This window comes from Rhineura floridana, chromosome 14, assembly GCF_030035675.1.
Source record: "Rhineura floridana isolate rRhiFlo1 chromosome 14, rRhiFlo1.hap2, whole genome shotgun sequence".
NCBI lineage: Eukaryota > Metazoa > Chordata > Lepidosauria > Squamata > Rhineuridae > Rhineura > Rhineura floridana.
The window spans coordinates 3,589,229-3,606,428 of record NC_084493.1 but is presented as its reverse complement, the minus strand read 5'-3'; the positions used below and the strand labels follow the sequence as shown (position 1 = coordinate 3,606,428).

Below are 17,200 nucleotides of genomic sequence, written 5' to 3'. Positions count from 1 at the left end.
TGTAATATAAGATGGCATGCAGGCAGGCTAATACTTGTAGGCCAGTAATGTTAGTGGACATATTTGCAAGGCTGCTTCAACCATTTCTTTGTAATTTGCTATTACACTTACACACGAGAACTAAAAGAGCAAATAAGCAAACATACTCTTAACTCTCAGCCTCCCTGAGTAAAAACTGCCCTCATACCAATTAAACCGATTAAAGCTTCAGTTGACTAATGCACTAATTAAGCCAATTAAAGATTGCAGGCCTAAAAGCAATAACCAGCAATTCAACTTCAACACATGAATCCACCAAAACACAAGAATGTTCAATTCAAGGTACCCAGATATCAGCAACCTAATCCATAGTCAGTGCATACTCTTTCAGTTTGTGACCTCCTTTTAAACCAGGGATGCGGAACCTTTTGCATATCAAGAGCCTATCCAACAGGAAAAAAAGGAGTGAGGCAGAGGGGTGGGCGGTGGGGTGGGCGGAAGCAGAGACGCCCCTTTGCATGTCATGAGCTGAATTCTATTTGGCTCTGGGGACCTCTTGTTTGGACAGGTATGGTCTCTCTCTCTCTCTCTGTTTGTTAATTCAAAGCAAAGCAAAATGTGTTTGGCTCAATTCTTTTCAGCTGGCTGTGTAATGAAACCACAATTAGCAACACTGCCTGCTTGTTGGTTAATTTAGACTTTCGGGGGGGGGTGTCTTGGAAAGTCTTTCAGCCTAGAGGCTCTTTTGGAAAATATATTCCACCAGATATCCCAGGAAACTTTCCCTTGGGGGAAGAGATGTTGGAATGCTACACCTCAGTAGATCTAAAGGCCCATCTCTTTGATATATCTAACTGACCATCACCCCATTTCATACCATCTTCAGCTGCCCCTACACACATCATCATCATGTTTTCTGTAGCGGATGCTGACAACTCAGCAAGGGATACCAGGTTGGGTGGCAAGGAGAGGAGGTGCAAACATTTGAAAAAGGCAAGGAGGGTGGTGCAGGGCTGGCTGCCACTTAGCTAGCTTGGGAGGCAGGTCATAGGCCAGGCTCAGGAATGTCCTCCAGGAGCCACTGTCACTACAGAAAGTGAGCTGTGGAGGGCAAAAGAAAGGAGCATGGACCTTGCCTCAGGTTTGGCACCCCATCAGTGTGACTCCTGCTTGAAAGGAGGGGCAACACCAGTCATGCATTCATATCTGCTGTTTGACAAGTGCACACATACACACAAGTTCACCCAGATAGGGAGGAACACAGGAAGCTGCCTTATACTCAATCAGACCATGGGTCCATCTAGTCCCGTACTGTCAATACCAACTGGCAGTGGCTCTCTATGGTTTTGGAGGGGAGGGGGTCTCTCTCGGCCCTACCTGCAGACACCAGAGACTGAACCTGGGACTTTGCGCATGCAAAGCTACCAGTGAGCTATGTTCCTTCCCCCATGAAGGAGGCTGGTTAAAGTGAGAGTGGGGAGAGGAGGAATAGCCAGGTTCTGGCAAGCACTGTGTGTGCAATGCCACACCAATCCATAACATGCCAACTGCTCACTCTTATTCCCCCTCCCCTCCTCCTTATCAATGCCAAGAAATGAATACCGGTCCAAGAGATGAAAGAAAGAAGAGGAAGAACCAATTTGTTTGTAAGGTTTTGCAGTGGGTTCAGAGTCTCCCAAATACTTATCAGGGGCTGGATGAAATCAAGCAACAGGCCAGATCTGGCCCATGGGCTGTAAGTTCCCCACCCTTGTTTTAAACTCTTTGAGATTTAATTCTCTGGTCCTGACCTTTCCATACTCCAATACATTTCTGTAAGAGTTCTCTGGTGTTCAGCTGATCCCATCAAGGACACTCCTCCCTGTCACTAAAAATTAATTCGTTGCCACAACGGAAGAAAAAGCAGCTGTGGGGATTCTGCTGCATAGTAATGTCAACAAATTAGCAGCTGAATCAATCTATTTATGGAGCTGACAAATACATTTTAGATTGATTTACCAGCTTCTTCTCTCAACAGCTTATCAATGTGTATCAATGATTGCTCATTTGGATAGTAATGAGGCTTCCGAGGGTTCATTTGAAACAGTAATGAAAGACCCCTTTAGTGGTAATTGGCAAAAAGGCTTCCATTACTCTCAGAACATTATGTTCCTTAACAAAGAGTTCATCTGGATTTTCTATACTGACCTAAAATGATGGCCATTACATGGGACAAGTAAAACTGGAAAGCATGTAAACCATCCTTTTTACTAGGCCTAACTATACTTTATAAGGGGGGAGATGTAAACTAGACATGAGATCTCTATAGCAGAGATCTCTATTCCTCAGTGAGGCAGGGAAGAAATTGGGGAGGAGTCTCAGAAAGCAAGATGTAGTATAAAAGATCTAGGTCACATAACCCCTGCCTGGTTTGGGGCAAAAGGAGGAGACAGCCTGCTATTTGGATGCCTGGGGGTGGGACTCAGTGGCCTTATAGGCCCCTTCCAACTCTACGATTCTATGACTCCAAACAGAGATAGCAAGTGACCCATCCTTTTTGCTATATGAAAAGGGAAAATGATGTACCTCCAGTGCATAATTCTGGAACACACTAGTGCTGCTTGTGCTGCAAGATGATACCAGCTCTGATCTGTCAGGCAAAGGAAACTTTGAAAGGGAGCCTAAAAGGCAAACAGATACTTGTTACTGCAGAAGGAAACATAAGACTTACCTACGATGGCCTTTCCCAGTCATGGAAAGGAGAATATCCTTCTATGGGCAATTTGTCCCATTCGCTTCAAGGTGCCAGGCCTTCCAGGGACTTCAATATGTCCTCTAAGAGAGAGTTGTCTCGCATGGAGAGCAGTAGCTGCAGCTTGCTCTCACTGGTAGGGGCAGGGCAAGGATAGAGAGGGTCCCTCCTCCTAGTGAAGGTTCCAGAAACATCTGGAAATCCCACCAGCTTTAAATTCGTGGGAAGAGCCACTGAAGGATGCCCATCTCCAGATGACTACGGTCACATTTTTGTGACTACACAGAGTTATTTTCTCCAACAAAGACATTATTTTTATTTTCAGAGCATCATTCTGAGAAGCTGTAGTAAGACTTAGGCAAGCCTCTCCCTGTACCAACCGTCCTGAGCTCTGAGATAATCAGAGGCCCTACCAAGGAACACTGCTTGTTGTGCAGAGACTCAGGAGAAGGCCTTCTTTGTGGGGGCACCCCAGTGATAGAGCTCCCTCCTCTTATAAGTAGGAATGGCCATAACATTAATGGGCTTTCACTGATTGGCAAAGACCCATTTGTTTTTAAAAGCCTTTGGAGGTTGATTCTGTTTTTTCCTCCCATTTGACTTTTTCTTGTGCTGCTGTTAAATGGAATTAAATTGTTTATTTTAATATATGTTTTGAATTTTATAACATGTTATGATTTTGTTGTTACTGATGTGTATTTTTATGGAAATTGCTCTGAGGCCTGCATGACATAAAGCAGTATACAAGAATTCTAAATAAAACAAAGCTAAATAAAATAATGATGTCAAGAAAGAAAATTTGAGAAATCTTGGAAACGCTCTTACATGACTGAGAACGACGCTTTGATGTGCCACTGTTGGAAGCTGAGCTCTCCAGACTTGTCCTGCTCAGGCCAATTCCCTTTAACACAGAGGAGGTATCCTCGTGAGGAGAAGAGTTGCTTTCAAGATCATTGCAGACTTCTTCATCAGTCAGGGAGGCAGATTCTGAATCAAGGGCCCCAAGGGATGAAATGCTTGTTCGGTCTGAGTTTTGATCCTGGAAACAAGAACAAGTATGTTTTCTTGCTTAGAGCTCTAATGGAAAGTATTTGGAAGAAAATCACCACCAGTAGCTGTGGTGACAGCCTATCAGTTCAAGCCTCACTGAAGAACCAAACTGGATCTCCTGCCAGGCTAATTACTTTCAACATCAAAGGTGACTTCTGTTAATTAATGAAGAAAAGCTGGGCGACTCATTCTTATAGTTAATTATTGCAGATCTTCAGTCTTCCTTTGTTATCACACAGATTCCACTTATAAGGCCTCATTGCATTAAAAAAATATATTGGCGGGGCAGGGGTGGGTGGGAGAGCTGAGACCTTTTCATTCTTCAACATGAAAAGTTTGTCCACTGCAACAACAAAAGCCCAGCGTAAGAAGATAAGATGGCCCTATCCATCTATTTTATAACCATTGTTATGTCTGTGATTGACACAACGTTGATTTTTCCTTTTGGAGCCTCTCAGATGAAAGTTAGGCCTGTCAATTTCAGTGTGATTTAAGTATCTCTGCCCCTTGATGGCTTTCAAATCACAGGATTCCTATGTGCACTCAGATCTCTGCCTAAAACATTCCTGTCGTCTTCAGTTACAGGGAAAGATTTCTCATACATCCCCGCTGCATGTAGGGTGGTGTCCCCAGTATTGAAGCAAGTAAGATCTCATTGGCATGCATTTCTGGAAGCATATTCTCCCTGAAGATCTCATCTTTAGCATTCTAGCAATAGTGGTGTTAAACTACCAGCACTGTAGGCCCACCTGTTTTATGCTATGCTAGAAAGAGTCCAAACAGTAGCTCCAACAGTTCCCCAAGTTTAAAGACCCACCTGCTCCTGTACAGTTGATGAAGTGGTCCTGATATCACGGGATATTCAAACAAAGCATAAATGATGCTTAACAAACAAACAAACGCCTTTGCAACCAAAACAAGAGTTAAGGGGAGAAACTGTGTAAAAAAGAATAATCCAGAATTCTTTATTACAAATTGAATAATTATCATGTATACAAACACTCCAATAACAAATCCTTAATATGCTACATCCTCCACATTATATTTCAACAAAGACCAAATGCGTTTTGACACAAAGGTCTTCATCACTGAGCTTATATTAAAAAAAATAGCAAATCTGTAAAAATAAGCTCTAATTAAAAAAAAGAATAAAAAACAATATACTACAGCAATGGTTCTCAAACTTATTTTTTGTGAACCATTTGCAAATTGACAGAGGTCTTGGTGGACCACTTAATAGAACTCTTTTTCTTTAGCAACAACATCATAGTTGCTAAAATCAGCACCTTATTATATATTTAAAAAATGGGTCCTGCTCACACCACTGAGAGGCATCCCTATAACTGATAAATATTTAGGGGACAGTTAGTAAGAGGCTGCACCAGTGCTATATTATGAAAAATACAGGACTTACGCTAGGGCCTTCTTAGCCCTTTGTTCAATCCAGGTCTGGTCAAAATCGCCCTAGTCTCAGTCATCAGGGAAAAAAGGAAGTGCAGCACTCAGGGCAGATATTCTCGACTGTTCCACAACATTTCTTTGGCCCACCTGCATGGCATATGCAGCCCAGTAGCAGTCAACAGGTGGCAGTTTGAGAACCTCTATACTCCTGGAGCAGTTTTGTTTTTCTCCTATAGCAATGATCTAAGAAGCTTACCTTTGATGATGCCGCATATGTAGTAAACTTTGAGTACCACTTGCTGGCCTTCTTTGCAACCCCTTTCCCTGCAGAAAACATGCTGGTCTTTAGAACGTCGAAGGTGGGCGTTAGCAGCGTATCCAAGTTGAATGACGTGGGAGAAGGAAGTGCTATTGCGCCAGACACGTCCTCAGATTGTCCCCTTGATAGACTGTTAGGAGAAAACACTGGAGAGGACCAAAGCCTGTCCCTTCCTCTTTCTTCATTTTTTACATGGTAGCTTTTGGATTTGGTAAGAATTGCTGGCCTGGGAGAATTTGGAGGAAGGCTAGATCTCCGGCACGGCTGGGCCAATGTTGGACTCTTTTTATTGGTGTTCTTCTCGTTGTAGGCTTTTTGCAAATCTATGCTTGGTGTCCGGCTAGTTAAGGGACTACTCATGTTGTTCATATACATTTCTATTTCTTCAGCTAAATCTCGCTTTGCAGATGGAGTTGAGGTACTTTTGTCCTCGTCTTCATCCTCTTCCTCTTTCTGTTGTTCCGTCTCAGCAGCCAGCAAGGAGAGTGGATCAAATCCCATTTCAACACCAGTTTTCTCAATGGGTTTTACTGGAAAGCTACTGGCATCAGTAAAAGCTGATGGTTTTTTATGTAACAGCTTCACACTTTTCACGGAGAAAGGTTCATTATCCAAATCTTCCAAATCAAATATGACTGGCGATTCTGTTTTGTCCACAAAACTGTCGTCGTAGGGTGCGTCCTCGTCACTGGATTCTTTCTCCAAGTTCCCTCTCTTACTGGGTCCCAAAGAAGATTGTCTGATGTTGAGTGTCTTGGGCCTTTTTCTCTTCTCAAACACTTTAGAAAGAATTTTTGCATCCACTCCTAGTTTTTCAACAATTTCTTCAGGACTTACTTCCTGATTAATTTGATTTTTCATGAGTTCTATCAGAGCATCTCCGCTCAGATTGCGGTTCCTGTTTCTCCAAACCATCCGTTTCTGCTCCAGTTCAGCTGTATTTAAGTGCCTGTTTCTTAAGCTTTCAACTTTAGAAACCCTTGTTTTGTTGACATCCACAAAACAAGAGAATAACAGTCCTGCAGAGCTTTCTGGGAGGGAGGGGGAGACACACAAATCCAAAGAAGTGGGGTTACTTTCATCACAAAGCAAAGCTGTTAAGAACTTGCCACAATCTGCACTGGAATTGGTTTTTAAGAAGTTTTTAAACCTTTTTTTGAAAGATGTTTTGTTTTAATATATTTTAAAGTCTGTTTTTAAGACGTTTTAGTGTGTTTTTAGGGTTTTGTATGCTGCCCTGGGCTCCTTCTAGGAAGAAGGCACATGAGACCACCACCTTGCTGAAGCTAAGCAGGGTTGGGTTTGGTCAGTGCCTGGATGGAAGACTGCCTGGGAACAAGTATGCTGCCTTGGGTTCTATGGTGAAAGAAAGGTGGGGTATGTATGTATAAATAAATAAATAATAAAACCTAGACATTTCTAATACGTGTAGGAGATTTTTGGTGGGTTGGGGAGCCTTATTTTACTATATATTAGCAAGAAATCCATCCTGTGCTGAGAAAAAAATATCTGGCCGTCTTATGAATGGATCTATACAATGGGAATGTTTTCTCATTGAAAATAAGTAAGTGAAAGTAAAGACAAAACTACCAATTCATAAGAAGGAATCAACTGTGCAGGCTTACCTGTACCGATATCTCCTGCTGTATCAGCTACTTGGCCAATTTTATTGTTCAGACGAACAATCCTTGATGCAGGCTTAGCTCTATTTGAATTCTGATAATTTAATGAAGGAAGGCAGTCACCACTTCCCTTTCCGCTCTCTACCTCAGATACTGTATACACACACACACAAGATACATGGAGAATTCATCAAGACTTGAGCTTGTTCTTTTTTTAAAAAATAATAATTTAAATTGCAATTTCATTAAAGAAAACAGAAAAAAACCCCACCCCCAAAAGGAAATAAAAAGAAAGGGGAAAAAACCCTGTCGGCTCACATTAACAGTACATTGTAGGCCATTTTTTTCCTTGTTAGGGGTGCAAAAGTCATGGTATCATATGATACCGTGTGCATCCCTCACATTTCTTGACTGCTTACTGGCTGCCTCTCATACAGTGCATGCTTCCATTTGATAATGTGTGCAGACACGAGCATGGAGCATCATCAAGAAGGAAAACCTGAGCACCAGCATTAAGGACGCATGACAAGTGATCACCTGTAGTGGGGGGGGGGCAAGGGAGCAGTGGCAGCAGGGGACATTGTCTCTCCCCACGATTTTTTATTAACATTGCTTTAGAAACACCCCTAAAAATCTAAGTTCTTTTATCAGTTACACAACTGAGTTATAAAGTCTTCATGCTCGTCCTAGAAGCACATGAAATCTGTTTTTGACCCTAGTCAAAATTCAAGTTTTTCCTTTCTGGTTCAAGACTCGTAATGGATTAAAATCCATTCAGCCCATAATAATAAAAACAGTAAACAGAACAATGGCACAAGAAATAAAAGGCAGTTCACCTTCTTCACTCTCTTCCTTGTCTTTGATCTGAGCCTAGCAATGCTTGAGGAACAGAGGAAGCTGCCTTACGCTGAGTCAGACCACTGGTCCATCCAGCTCAGCGCTGTCTACACTGACTGGCAGTGGCTCTCTAGTGATTCAGACGAGTCTCTCCCAGCCGTAGCTGGAGATGCCATTAGGGACTGAACCTGAAGCCTTCTAGGAAGATATTTTATTTTTATTTATTGTGTTTACATAACAAGGCACCCAAGGCAGTTTGCAACTCAAACGATTAACACAAAATGGTTGTTCCTTCAACAGTTGCCTCAGGCTGTTGACGGTCCTTGCACAGAGGATAGTTCTGCGCTTCCTGGCCTGGGCTTTACTGCCTTCCCTCCTCAGGGAAGAGTGCTCTTAGGTAGCCATAGGGAAGGGATGCCCTAGGGCAGACCTCTCATCGCTGAGATTCAGAATGGTGGGATTACCCTGACATATGGTGGAGGGATTTGAGGGCACAGTCTGAGAGCTGCTCAGTCATGTTTTTAGGAGTACGTGGGCTTTTTTTCTGGAAAGGTAAAGCTGAACAGAAATAATTTTTAAAAATGAGTGTACACCTAAGTTAAGTGAGAATGTATACAGGTATACTTTTATTATGCATCTTTGTATTATATTGTATATTTTTTAAACCGCTGGTTTTATTTTGAAAGATCTTAGGCTGACTTGTTTTTAACATCTAACTTTATTGGTAATTTTAATGTGTAGTTTATGTAAACTGCTTAGAGGTTTTGATGATTAAGCAGTATATAAATCCTGATGATGGGCAGATGGATGGGTAGGTAGGTAGGTAGGTAAGTAAGATCCCTGGGGTTGGTTGTGGCTGTCCCCAAGCATAGATTTGGTGGCAACTGCCTGAAGTTTTGTAGAATCTTTATAGATGTACGCTGTCTTGTTTAAGGGCTGAAAGGAATGCATTTTTTAATAAATGCAAATAAAATTAAATTAAATCCAGGGGGGTTGCCATCTAACATTTGAAACAGCCTATGAACTCTGCATTGTACATACACCAGGGTTTTTGGTTTTGTTTTTTTAGCACTCCAGGGTTTTTTAGGTTGATCTATGGCAAAGAGAGAAGACTTTATGACGGAAGGACTCAACCCCACCGTTACAGAACTCCTTCCAACAGCCACCCAAGTGTAGGCTTCTTAAGCCTCCTGCACCACTGGTTGTTTGGTGTTCTTTACCCTTGCGTCTCCTGATGTTGTTGGACTACAACTCCCATCATCACTGACCATTAGGCTAAGCTGGCTGGGGATGATGGGAGTTGTGGTCCACATGCTTCAACCATGGGTCTCCCGATTTTGTTGGCCTGTAACTCCCACCATCTGTAGGCTAAGCTGGCTGGGGGGTAATGGGTCCATGCTCATTCAACCATGGGTCTCCAGATATTGTTGGACCACAACTCCCATCATTCCTGGCCACTGGCTAACCTGGCTGGGAATGATAGCAGGTTGCAGTCCAGCAACATCAGGGGACCCAAGGTTGAGGAGCACTGGTCTGTGGTGCAACATGGGCCAGAAATACAGCAGTAAAACAAGGGAAAGTCCTGTCTCAGTAACCTATTAGAATTCTCTGAGAGTGTCAACAAGCATATAGATAGAGGTGATCCAGTGGACATAGTGTACTTAGACTTTCAAAAAGCGTTTGACAAGGTACCTCACCAAAGGCTTCTGAGGAAGCTTAGCAGTCATGGAATAAGAGGAGAGGTCCTCTTGTGGATAAGGAATTGGTTAAGAAGCAGAAAGCAGAGAGTAGGAATAAACGGACAGTTCTCCCAATGGAGGGCTGTAGAAAGTGGAGTCCCTCAAGGATCGGTATTGGGACCTGTACTTTTCAACTTGTTCATTAATGACCTAGAATTAGGAGTGAGCAGTGAAGTGGCCAAGTTTGCTGATGACACTAAATTGTTCAGGGTTGTTAAAACAAAAAGGGATTGCGAAGAGCTCCAAAAAGACCTCTCCAAACTGAGTGAATGGGCGGAAAAATGGCAAATGCAATTCAATATAAACAAGTGTAAAATTATGCATATTGGAGCAAAAAATCTTAATTTCACATATACGCTCATGGGGTCTGAACTGGCGGTGACTGACCAGGAGAGAGACCTCGGGGTTGTAGTGGACAGCGCGATGAAAACGTCGACCCAGTGTGCGGCAGCTGTGAAAAAGGCAAATTCCATGCTAGCAATAATTAGGAAAGGTATTGAAAATAAAACAGCCGATATCATAATGCTGTTGTATAAATCTATGGTGCGACCGCATTTGGAATACTGTGTACAGTTCTGGTCGCCTCATCTCAAAAAGGATATTCTAGAGTTGGAAAAGGTTCAGAAGAGGGCAACCAGAATGATCAAGGGGATGGAGCGACTCCCTTACGAGGAAAGGTTGCAGCATTTGGGGCTTTTTAGTTTAGAGAAAAGGCGGGTCAGAGGAGACATGATAGAAGTGTATAAAATTATGCATGGCATTGAGAAAGTGGATAGAGAAAAGTTCTTCTCCCTCTCTCATAATACTAGAACTCGTGGACATTCAAAGAAGCTGAATGTTGGAAGATTCAGGACAGACAAAAGGAAGTACTTCTTTACTCAGCGCATAGTTAAACTATGGAATTTGCTCCCACAAGATGCAGCTTGGATGGCTTTAAAAGAAGATTAGACAAATTCATGGAGGACAGGGCTATCAATGGCTACCAGCCATGATGGCTGTGCTCTGCCACCCTAGTCAGAGGCAGCATGCTTCTGAAAACCAGTTGCCGGAAGCCTCAGGAGGGGAGAGTGTTCTTGCACTCGGGTCCTGCTTGCGGGCTTCCCCCAGGCACCTGGTTGGCCACTGTGAGAACAGGATGCTGGACTAGATGGGCCACTGGCCTGATCCAGCAGGCTCTTCTTATGTTCTTATGTTCTTAACCCAGTTTGGATGTCAAGGAACAGAATTCAGACAACATGATAGGTATCAAACACTTGGTACGTACAAGAACTGGAGTCGCTCTCTTTCTTCTCTTCTTTTAGTTCAGCATTCTTCTGAACAGTGAATTTCTCCTGTTTAACTACTTCTTTAGACAGCCTGTATAAAAGATCTGAATGCCCCCCTATCACAATAGAAAAGGATAAAAAATTAACATGTTTTAAAAAAAATTAAAAAAAAGAATGGGATGATGTTGTGATGAGAAATATATTGAGGTGTTGTTTGTAAAACTGGGAGGGCTCTAGCTCAGTGGCAGAACACCTGCTTTGCATGCAGAAGTTCTTAAGTTCAATCCCCGTCATCTCCAGGTAGGGCTGGGACAGAGCCCGGTTTGAAACCCTGAAGAGCCGTTGCCAGTCAGCATAGGCTAGGTGTGGCCCTCCAGATGTTGCTGGACTATAACTCCCATCATCCTTGGCCAGTGGCCAAAATTCTACAAGGGAACCGGTGCCTATTCACTGCTGATAAGAAGCCTTGGTCCAGCATAAAAAACTGTCCAGTCATCAACTGCAGCACTGAGTAGCATATAAATTATAAATGAGACTGATTTTTAAAACTGGGTGTTTCTAGCTATTGAGAGCAATAACATTTGAACAAGCCAAAAGGCATATGAAAACTCCTACCAGAAAGAGCTTTATGGATGCCATTTGCAGGTTGCTTTCTTAGAACTCTTTTAAACTGAGCTATTCCCAAGACGACGTTCCTTATCTTCGTCCACAGAAAATAGCCACTTCGATTGCTTGAGGGCCAAGTACTTTCCAAAACAGCCTATAACAACATTTAATGGAAATCACTGAAATCACACAGTTCAAGGTTCTCAGAGCAGTGGGCCTTTGACATTCTGTATTAAAAGAATTCAGTGAGCTGTAAGTCCAAGAACATTCGTGGCTAGATAGGAATTTGAGACCAAAGTTTCCCTGGCCTGTGTACAGCATTCTGAACTAATACTCTTTAAAAAGTGAATGTTTCTGGACAGTAGCACATCATATCTCACTTGCACAGTGTTTATGACCCCCCAACAAAGCAGGGCTAATAATATCAGTTCGGAGGAGGGATTTAGATCAGGAAATAACACAGTGGGACAGGGTTAAATATTCCCTCTCTATCACCAATGCTCCAGTCAAAATTGGAGCTCTTTGCAGCTGATCTAAAGTTTAAAACAACACCAGAAGACCCAATCATAGATTTCCTGAATGTGGGCTTAGACTAGTGGCTGTTTTTTTATTTACGTTATTCATATGCTGCCCTATAACAAAAGTTTGGTGGGTGACTTACACCACAGAAACAATAACATTATAACGAAAGCAACATTTTTAAATAACAAACAAACAGACAATTAAAGTCAAAACTGTCAATTTAAAACATAGAGCAAAGAAATAAAATCAGAGAGCCATTACCAATTAAAAACAGAGAGCAGATGGATAGAAATCCAAGTCACGTCCATAGCCACTTATGGGAAAGTGTGCATGTACTATAGATTGCTGAAATGAGACATTGGCCTGTTAGTCGTTGGCTGAAAATTGTTATCAGGCAATACACTACCTTCACAAGATATGATTCTTTTTCTCAGTACTAAAATGAAAGACGTACAGAATCATTAACAATGATTTGATCCAAACATTTACCTTATTATAATAACCATACGTAATTGCATTGGGGTCAACGCCAGCTTTTTTCATTTCAAAAAGGACTCTCACCGCTAGCACAGGTTGGCCATATTGTCCACATAACTGCATCAACACCCGGTAGCATACCTTAAAAAAAAAGACTCTGCTTGTTAGTTTCTTCACTCTCAAGAAACTTACATATATCATAAGGACATTATATTTTATTTATTTATTTATTTATTTATTTACATTTCTAGACCGCCCTATAGCAGAAAGCTCTCAGGGCGGAGTACAACAAATAAAATCACAATTAAAATATGAGCAAGTGTGGAAAAAAAATATATATATAGTACAATTATAAAACATTAATAAAATTGCCATTGAGATTTAAATTAAGATCATATTAAGTTTAAAATGTTAAATTAAAATATTTAAAAATTTACAAAATTTAAAAAGCCTGGGCGAAAAGGTAAGTTTTTACCTGGCGCCGAAAAGATAACAGAGAAGGCGCCAGGCGTATCTCGTCTGGGAGGGCATTCCATAGTTCGGGGGCCACCACCGAGAAGGCCCTAGATCTAGTTGTTGATCTCCGGGCCTCTTTATGGGTTGGAACCCGGAGAAGGGCCTTCGACGTCGAGCGTAGTGAACGGGTAGGTACATATTCCAGAAGGAATATTCATTTATGTCCGGATTCCTATGAGAGACCTCTTGAAGGGATGGGCTCGGGGCCCTGTTGTGAACCCTGTTCCAGCTGAAAGCCTGAAGGAAGCTGCAACAGTTCAAAGGAACCCTGAAGAGCCTCATCTCAGAGATGCCTTACCTAGTCTTCCCATAAACCCCTCTGACTCCAGCCCTGTCCTTGCTTTGATCCCAAAGCCTCCTGTATCGTTCCCCAAGCCTCAGGAGAGAAGGTGGCGGCAGGCCAGAGGGAAAGCCCAGAGTTTCTGGAGGAACTCCCATTTCACAGCCAGATGGGAGGAGAAAGAAGATCCACCTGCAGTAAGGACCCAGCTACTAGCAATGTCCAAGCAGATCAGGCAGAGGAGGAGCTGGCAGCTAGCATATAAGACTCTCCTCTGCACTTTTCCTGGGTTAATGGATCCCTTTTGAGCTCATTAATCACCAGCTTTGGAACTCCTTGACTCAGCTCCTACTACAGTTCTGGCTCCGGCCTCCACAGCGGACACTGGACATGGGCAATTTACCTCATCGGGTGGGTCGATCTTTTTCAAGTGCATTTTCCTCAGCACATCGTAGGCCGTCCTCAAAGCCCTCACTTTGGAATGGCACACCTTGACATAGGCAGGAAGGCAGATGAACCAGAGGCCATAGCAGTGCCTCAGCAAGCACCTGGACCACATCTGAGGGATGGAGGAGTATCTCTTGGCTATCTTATGGGCTGACTTGATTTCCTGCAGGGTCACATTGAAAATAATATGCTTTAGGCATGTTACATCTTTAAAATCATCTGCGAGTCCATAAAAGGGAGACTAGGGCTGGGGCAGATACTCTCATTAACTATTTCTGTAATAGGTTTGAAAGAATAGACTGCTCTCTACTCTTAGTTGGGAGCCACTGAATTTGGGCAGAGGGGGATTCAGTTGGCCAAAGACTGGTAGTGCTGCTACTGACTCAGTGGTTGTTGTGTGCTACAAGTAGCCAGTGGCTTTCCACATGGTCCTACAGAACTTCAGGACCAAACAAGGTAAGGGACAAGAGATATGTGATCAGATCGTCCAATGTTTTCTTAAAAGCTTGCATGCAGCTGTCGGGGTGAATGGGTGGGTAGAAAATGGATCAGGGCTGCAGTGCTAGGGAAGGGGGTTTAACTTCCCTTCCCCTTTTCCCAATGACAACAACCGTGCAAAAAAACTGCTACTATCCCCACATGCCTTCAAGGAGATGATTTCAACAAGGGAAACAGTGCAGAGGGGGAAAGGCGAGCGCCCCTCTCAGCACCAATATGCCGACCAAATTAGCAGCCTATGCTGGTGTTGCGCTGCAGCCAACTCAGAAGGGACAGGAAGGGGGGAGGCATGAGTTTCAGGCACCTCCGCAGCCAGAAGAAGCAGAGTTGGGGATTGTTGTGTCTGAGCAGGATCGTGCGGGAGGGGGGCAGCCTGCTCTCCAGCCAGTTCCCACGAGTAACGCCCTTTCCATGGAGCCGAGCGCACCGCCCCCAGTTGATGCAGAGGACTTGTGGGGGGAAGCTTCAGAGTCAGTGCCAGCTCCTCCTTTACCAAGCAGTTCCCAGGAGGATTCCAGTGTGGCACCGCCCCCTGACCTCGAGCCCGTTGCTCGGGAGCAGGTGTCTTCAGATGAGCTGTTGGATGCGCGTCCCCTGTCTCTTCGTTCCCGTCGCCGTGAGAAACGGACAGGGCAAAGACAGGAATTACGAAGGAGTCAGAGATTACGTTCGAAAACATTTCCTATATAAGCCTGCCGCTCCCAGTGGGGGGTTGTTGAATCAACTTCCTTCACACGCTGCAGAGCATGTCAAGAGTATAGTTAGGGACTCTAGTGAGTTAGCGTAGGGTTTCCTATGAAGCGCAATGCCTTTGATGTATCCATTACTCTAATAAAATGAGATTTACTTGTACACACACTCCAGCCTCATTCTTTCGGCTCTGGATGGGATAGCTGGTTTATTTTTAATTTTAAAACAATGTCAGAAGATCCAATCATGGATCTCTTGTGTCACATCTAATATGGTCCCCAACATCTTAAGGCTGTATCCATCTAGTTATACTCAGAGTAAACCCACTGAAATTAATGGACCTAAGTTAGTCATGCCCATTATTTTCAATGGGTCAACTCTGAGAAGGACTAACATGGGATACAACCCTGTGCCTTCACATGGAAGACAAGGTATCATCAGCCTGTGCCTGCTTGCTAGCTCACCGATCTATCAATCTTCATGCCTGACTTAGGGGCTTTCTGGTTTGCTTTGGCTCCTGAAGCCTGTTTATCCACTGATGAGCATCCTTTGGCTACCTAATTCAGCCACGGCTACGACTCAGCAGCCAGCTCTGGCGCCCTCATTAATTCCACTGCTGCACATTTTCTAAACTCAGAAAACTGGTGTTTCCAGTTCATAACTAGGAAGACACAAGGAAGACTAATAGCACTTAAAATGCCAGAGTTTGAAATGCAAACTATTATCTGGTGAAATCATTTGAGGGTGACAGCATGCCAGCATCACCAATATAGAACATAAACATTCATCTGAAATGCAACAGAACGTGGAGTGCACCAGAGGGGAAAATAGGCTCCTTAAATGGTTGCTCAAACCACGAGAGAGAGAGAGAGGGAGGGGTAATAAAACTCAAGGTGTCATTATCTGAATGTTGAGCAAGAGCAGCACTGTAGAAAATAATGACTAGAATAACCCAGTCATGACACTTGCTGTACAACCAGCAGGTGCGCAAAAGAATTTTCTTTAATTAAAGCATTAGGCGGGCATATCGCTGTATTTCCACATGCCAAACACTGCTTGCAAGCACGAGAGAGAAATGAGGCTAAGTGATTTAACTATCCAGATTGGATGTTAAACCTGTTTCCAGCTGAATGCAACCAGAGGAAGATGCTTCCAATGCAAGGAAGAAGCTGCTGGTGAACTGCTCCGTTTCACTCTCCAGCTCTTATTTATTTTTATATAAAAATATTTAGATTCCAACATCTCGTAAAATATCAATAAAACGTAAAACACATTAAAAACAATACAAAATAATCATTGAAATGACTGGGTAATAAAAAGCAGTATAGGCCTATTGGCATAAAACAAATCTTCAAGAGATGCCTGAAAGTCTAAAGCAAGGAATGCCTGTTGAATCCCTGCCGAAAAAGTGTTCCACCGCAGCATGGGATTGGCAACACTAAATGCCTGAGTGCAAGTGGAGGCCAGTCGGCCCTCTAACTTGGGGGATAACTAACAGTGCACCAGCAGATGATCTAAGTGATTGAGATGGGATATAAGGCGGTCCTTAAGGTTTCCTCGACCCAAGTCGTTCAGGGTTTTGTATATTAACACAAGAGCACTGAACCTGGCCCAGCATCATATTTTTGACAGGAACTGGGATAAGTAGCGATGGCTACTGTCTTAGGCTGCAATCCAATACTCACTTCCCTGGGAGGAAGTCCCATTGAAGCCAATGGAGCTTACTTCTGAGTAGACATGTATTGGATTGCAGCCTTAGATACCTTTAAAGGGGGATTAAATAATTTCATGGAGGAGGCAGTTTGCTTCTGAACCAGTTGCTGGAAACCGCAGGAGAGGACACTGCTTTTGCACTCAGGTTCCTGTCTGCAGGCTTCCCAGGGGCATCTGGCTGGCCACTGTGTGAATAGGATACTGGATAGATGGGCTACTGGCCTGATGCAGCAGGCTCGTCTTACGTTGTTATGTTTAATTCTGTTTAATTCTGTCAATGGCTACAAGTCACAGCAACTGTATAGAACCTACAGGTTCAGAGGCATTCTACCACTGAATATTAGCAACCACGGAAGAGGTCTATTGCCTTCATGCCCAACTTGTAGGTTCTGGAAGCATGTGTTTAGTACTGTGGAAAACTGGATACTGGATTAGATGAACCTTTGGTCTGAGATTCAGCAGAACTCCTGTTATATTCTTGTGGGATTTTCAATGACTCATTTCCCAG

The 17,200-nt window shown here is 43.2% G+C and overlaps 1 protein-coding gene across 8 annotated transcripts in view; it reads right to left on the bottom strand.

Annotated features, from left to right (window-relative positions):
* The window catches only part of DENND4A (DENN domain containing 4A), a 76,374-nt gene that overhangs the window by 14,248 nt on the left and 44,926 nt on the right, over positions 1-17,200 (bottom strand). For 6 of the 8 annotated variants that reach the window (XM_061595067.1, XM_061595066.1, XM_061595069.1 and 3 more), the window contains exons 16-23: positions 13,748-13,954; positions 12,561-12,689; positions 11,559-11,703; positions 10,943-11,059; positions 7,106-7,255; positions 5,418-6,511; positions 3,536-3,749; positions 2,545-2,639 (exon numbers count right to left, since the gene is read on the bottom strand). In XM_061595067.1, coding sequence (XP_061451051.1) covers positions 2,545-2,639; positions 3,536-3,749; positions 5,418-6,511; positions 7,106-7,255; positions 10,943-11,059; positions 11,559-11,703; positions 12,561-12,689; positions 13,748-13,954 — 2,151 coding nt within the window. The remainder of the gene's footprint in view (positions 1-2,544; positions 2,640-3,535; positions 3,750-5,417; positions 6,512-7,105; positions 7,256-10,942; positions 11,060-11,558; positions 11,704-12,560; positions 12,690-13,747; positions 13,955-17,200) is intronic. The other 2 variants (XM_061595070.1, XM_061595074.1) reach the window with 2 other exon arrangements.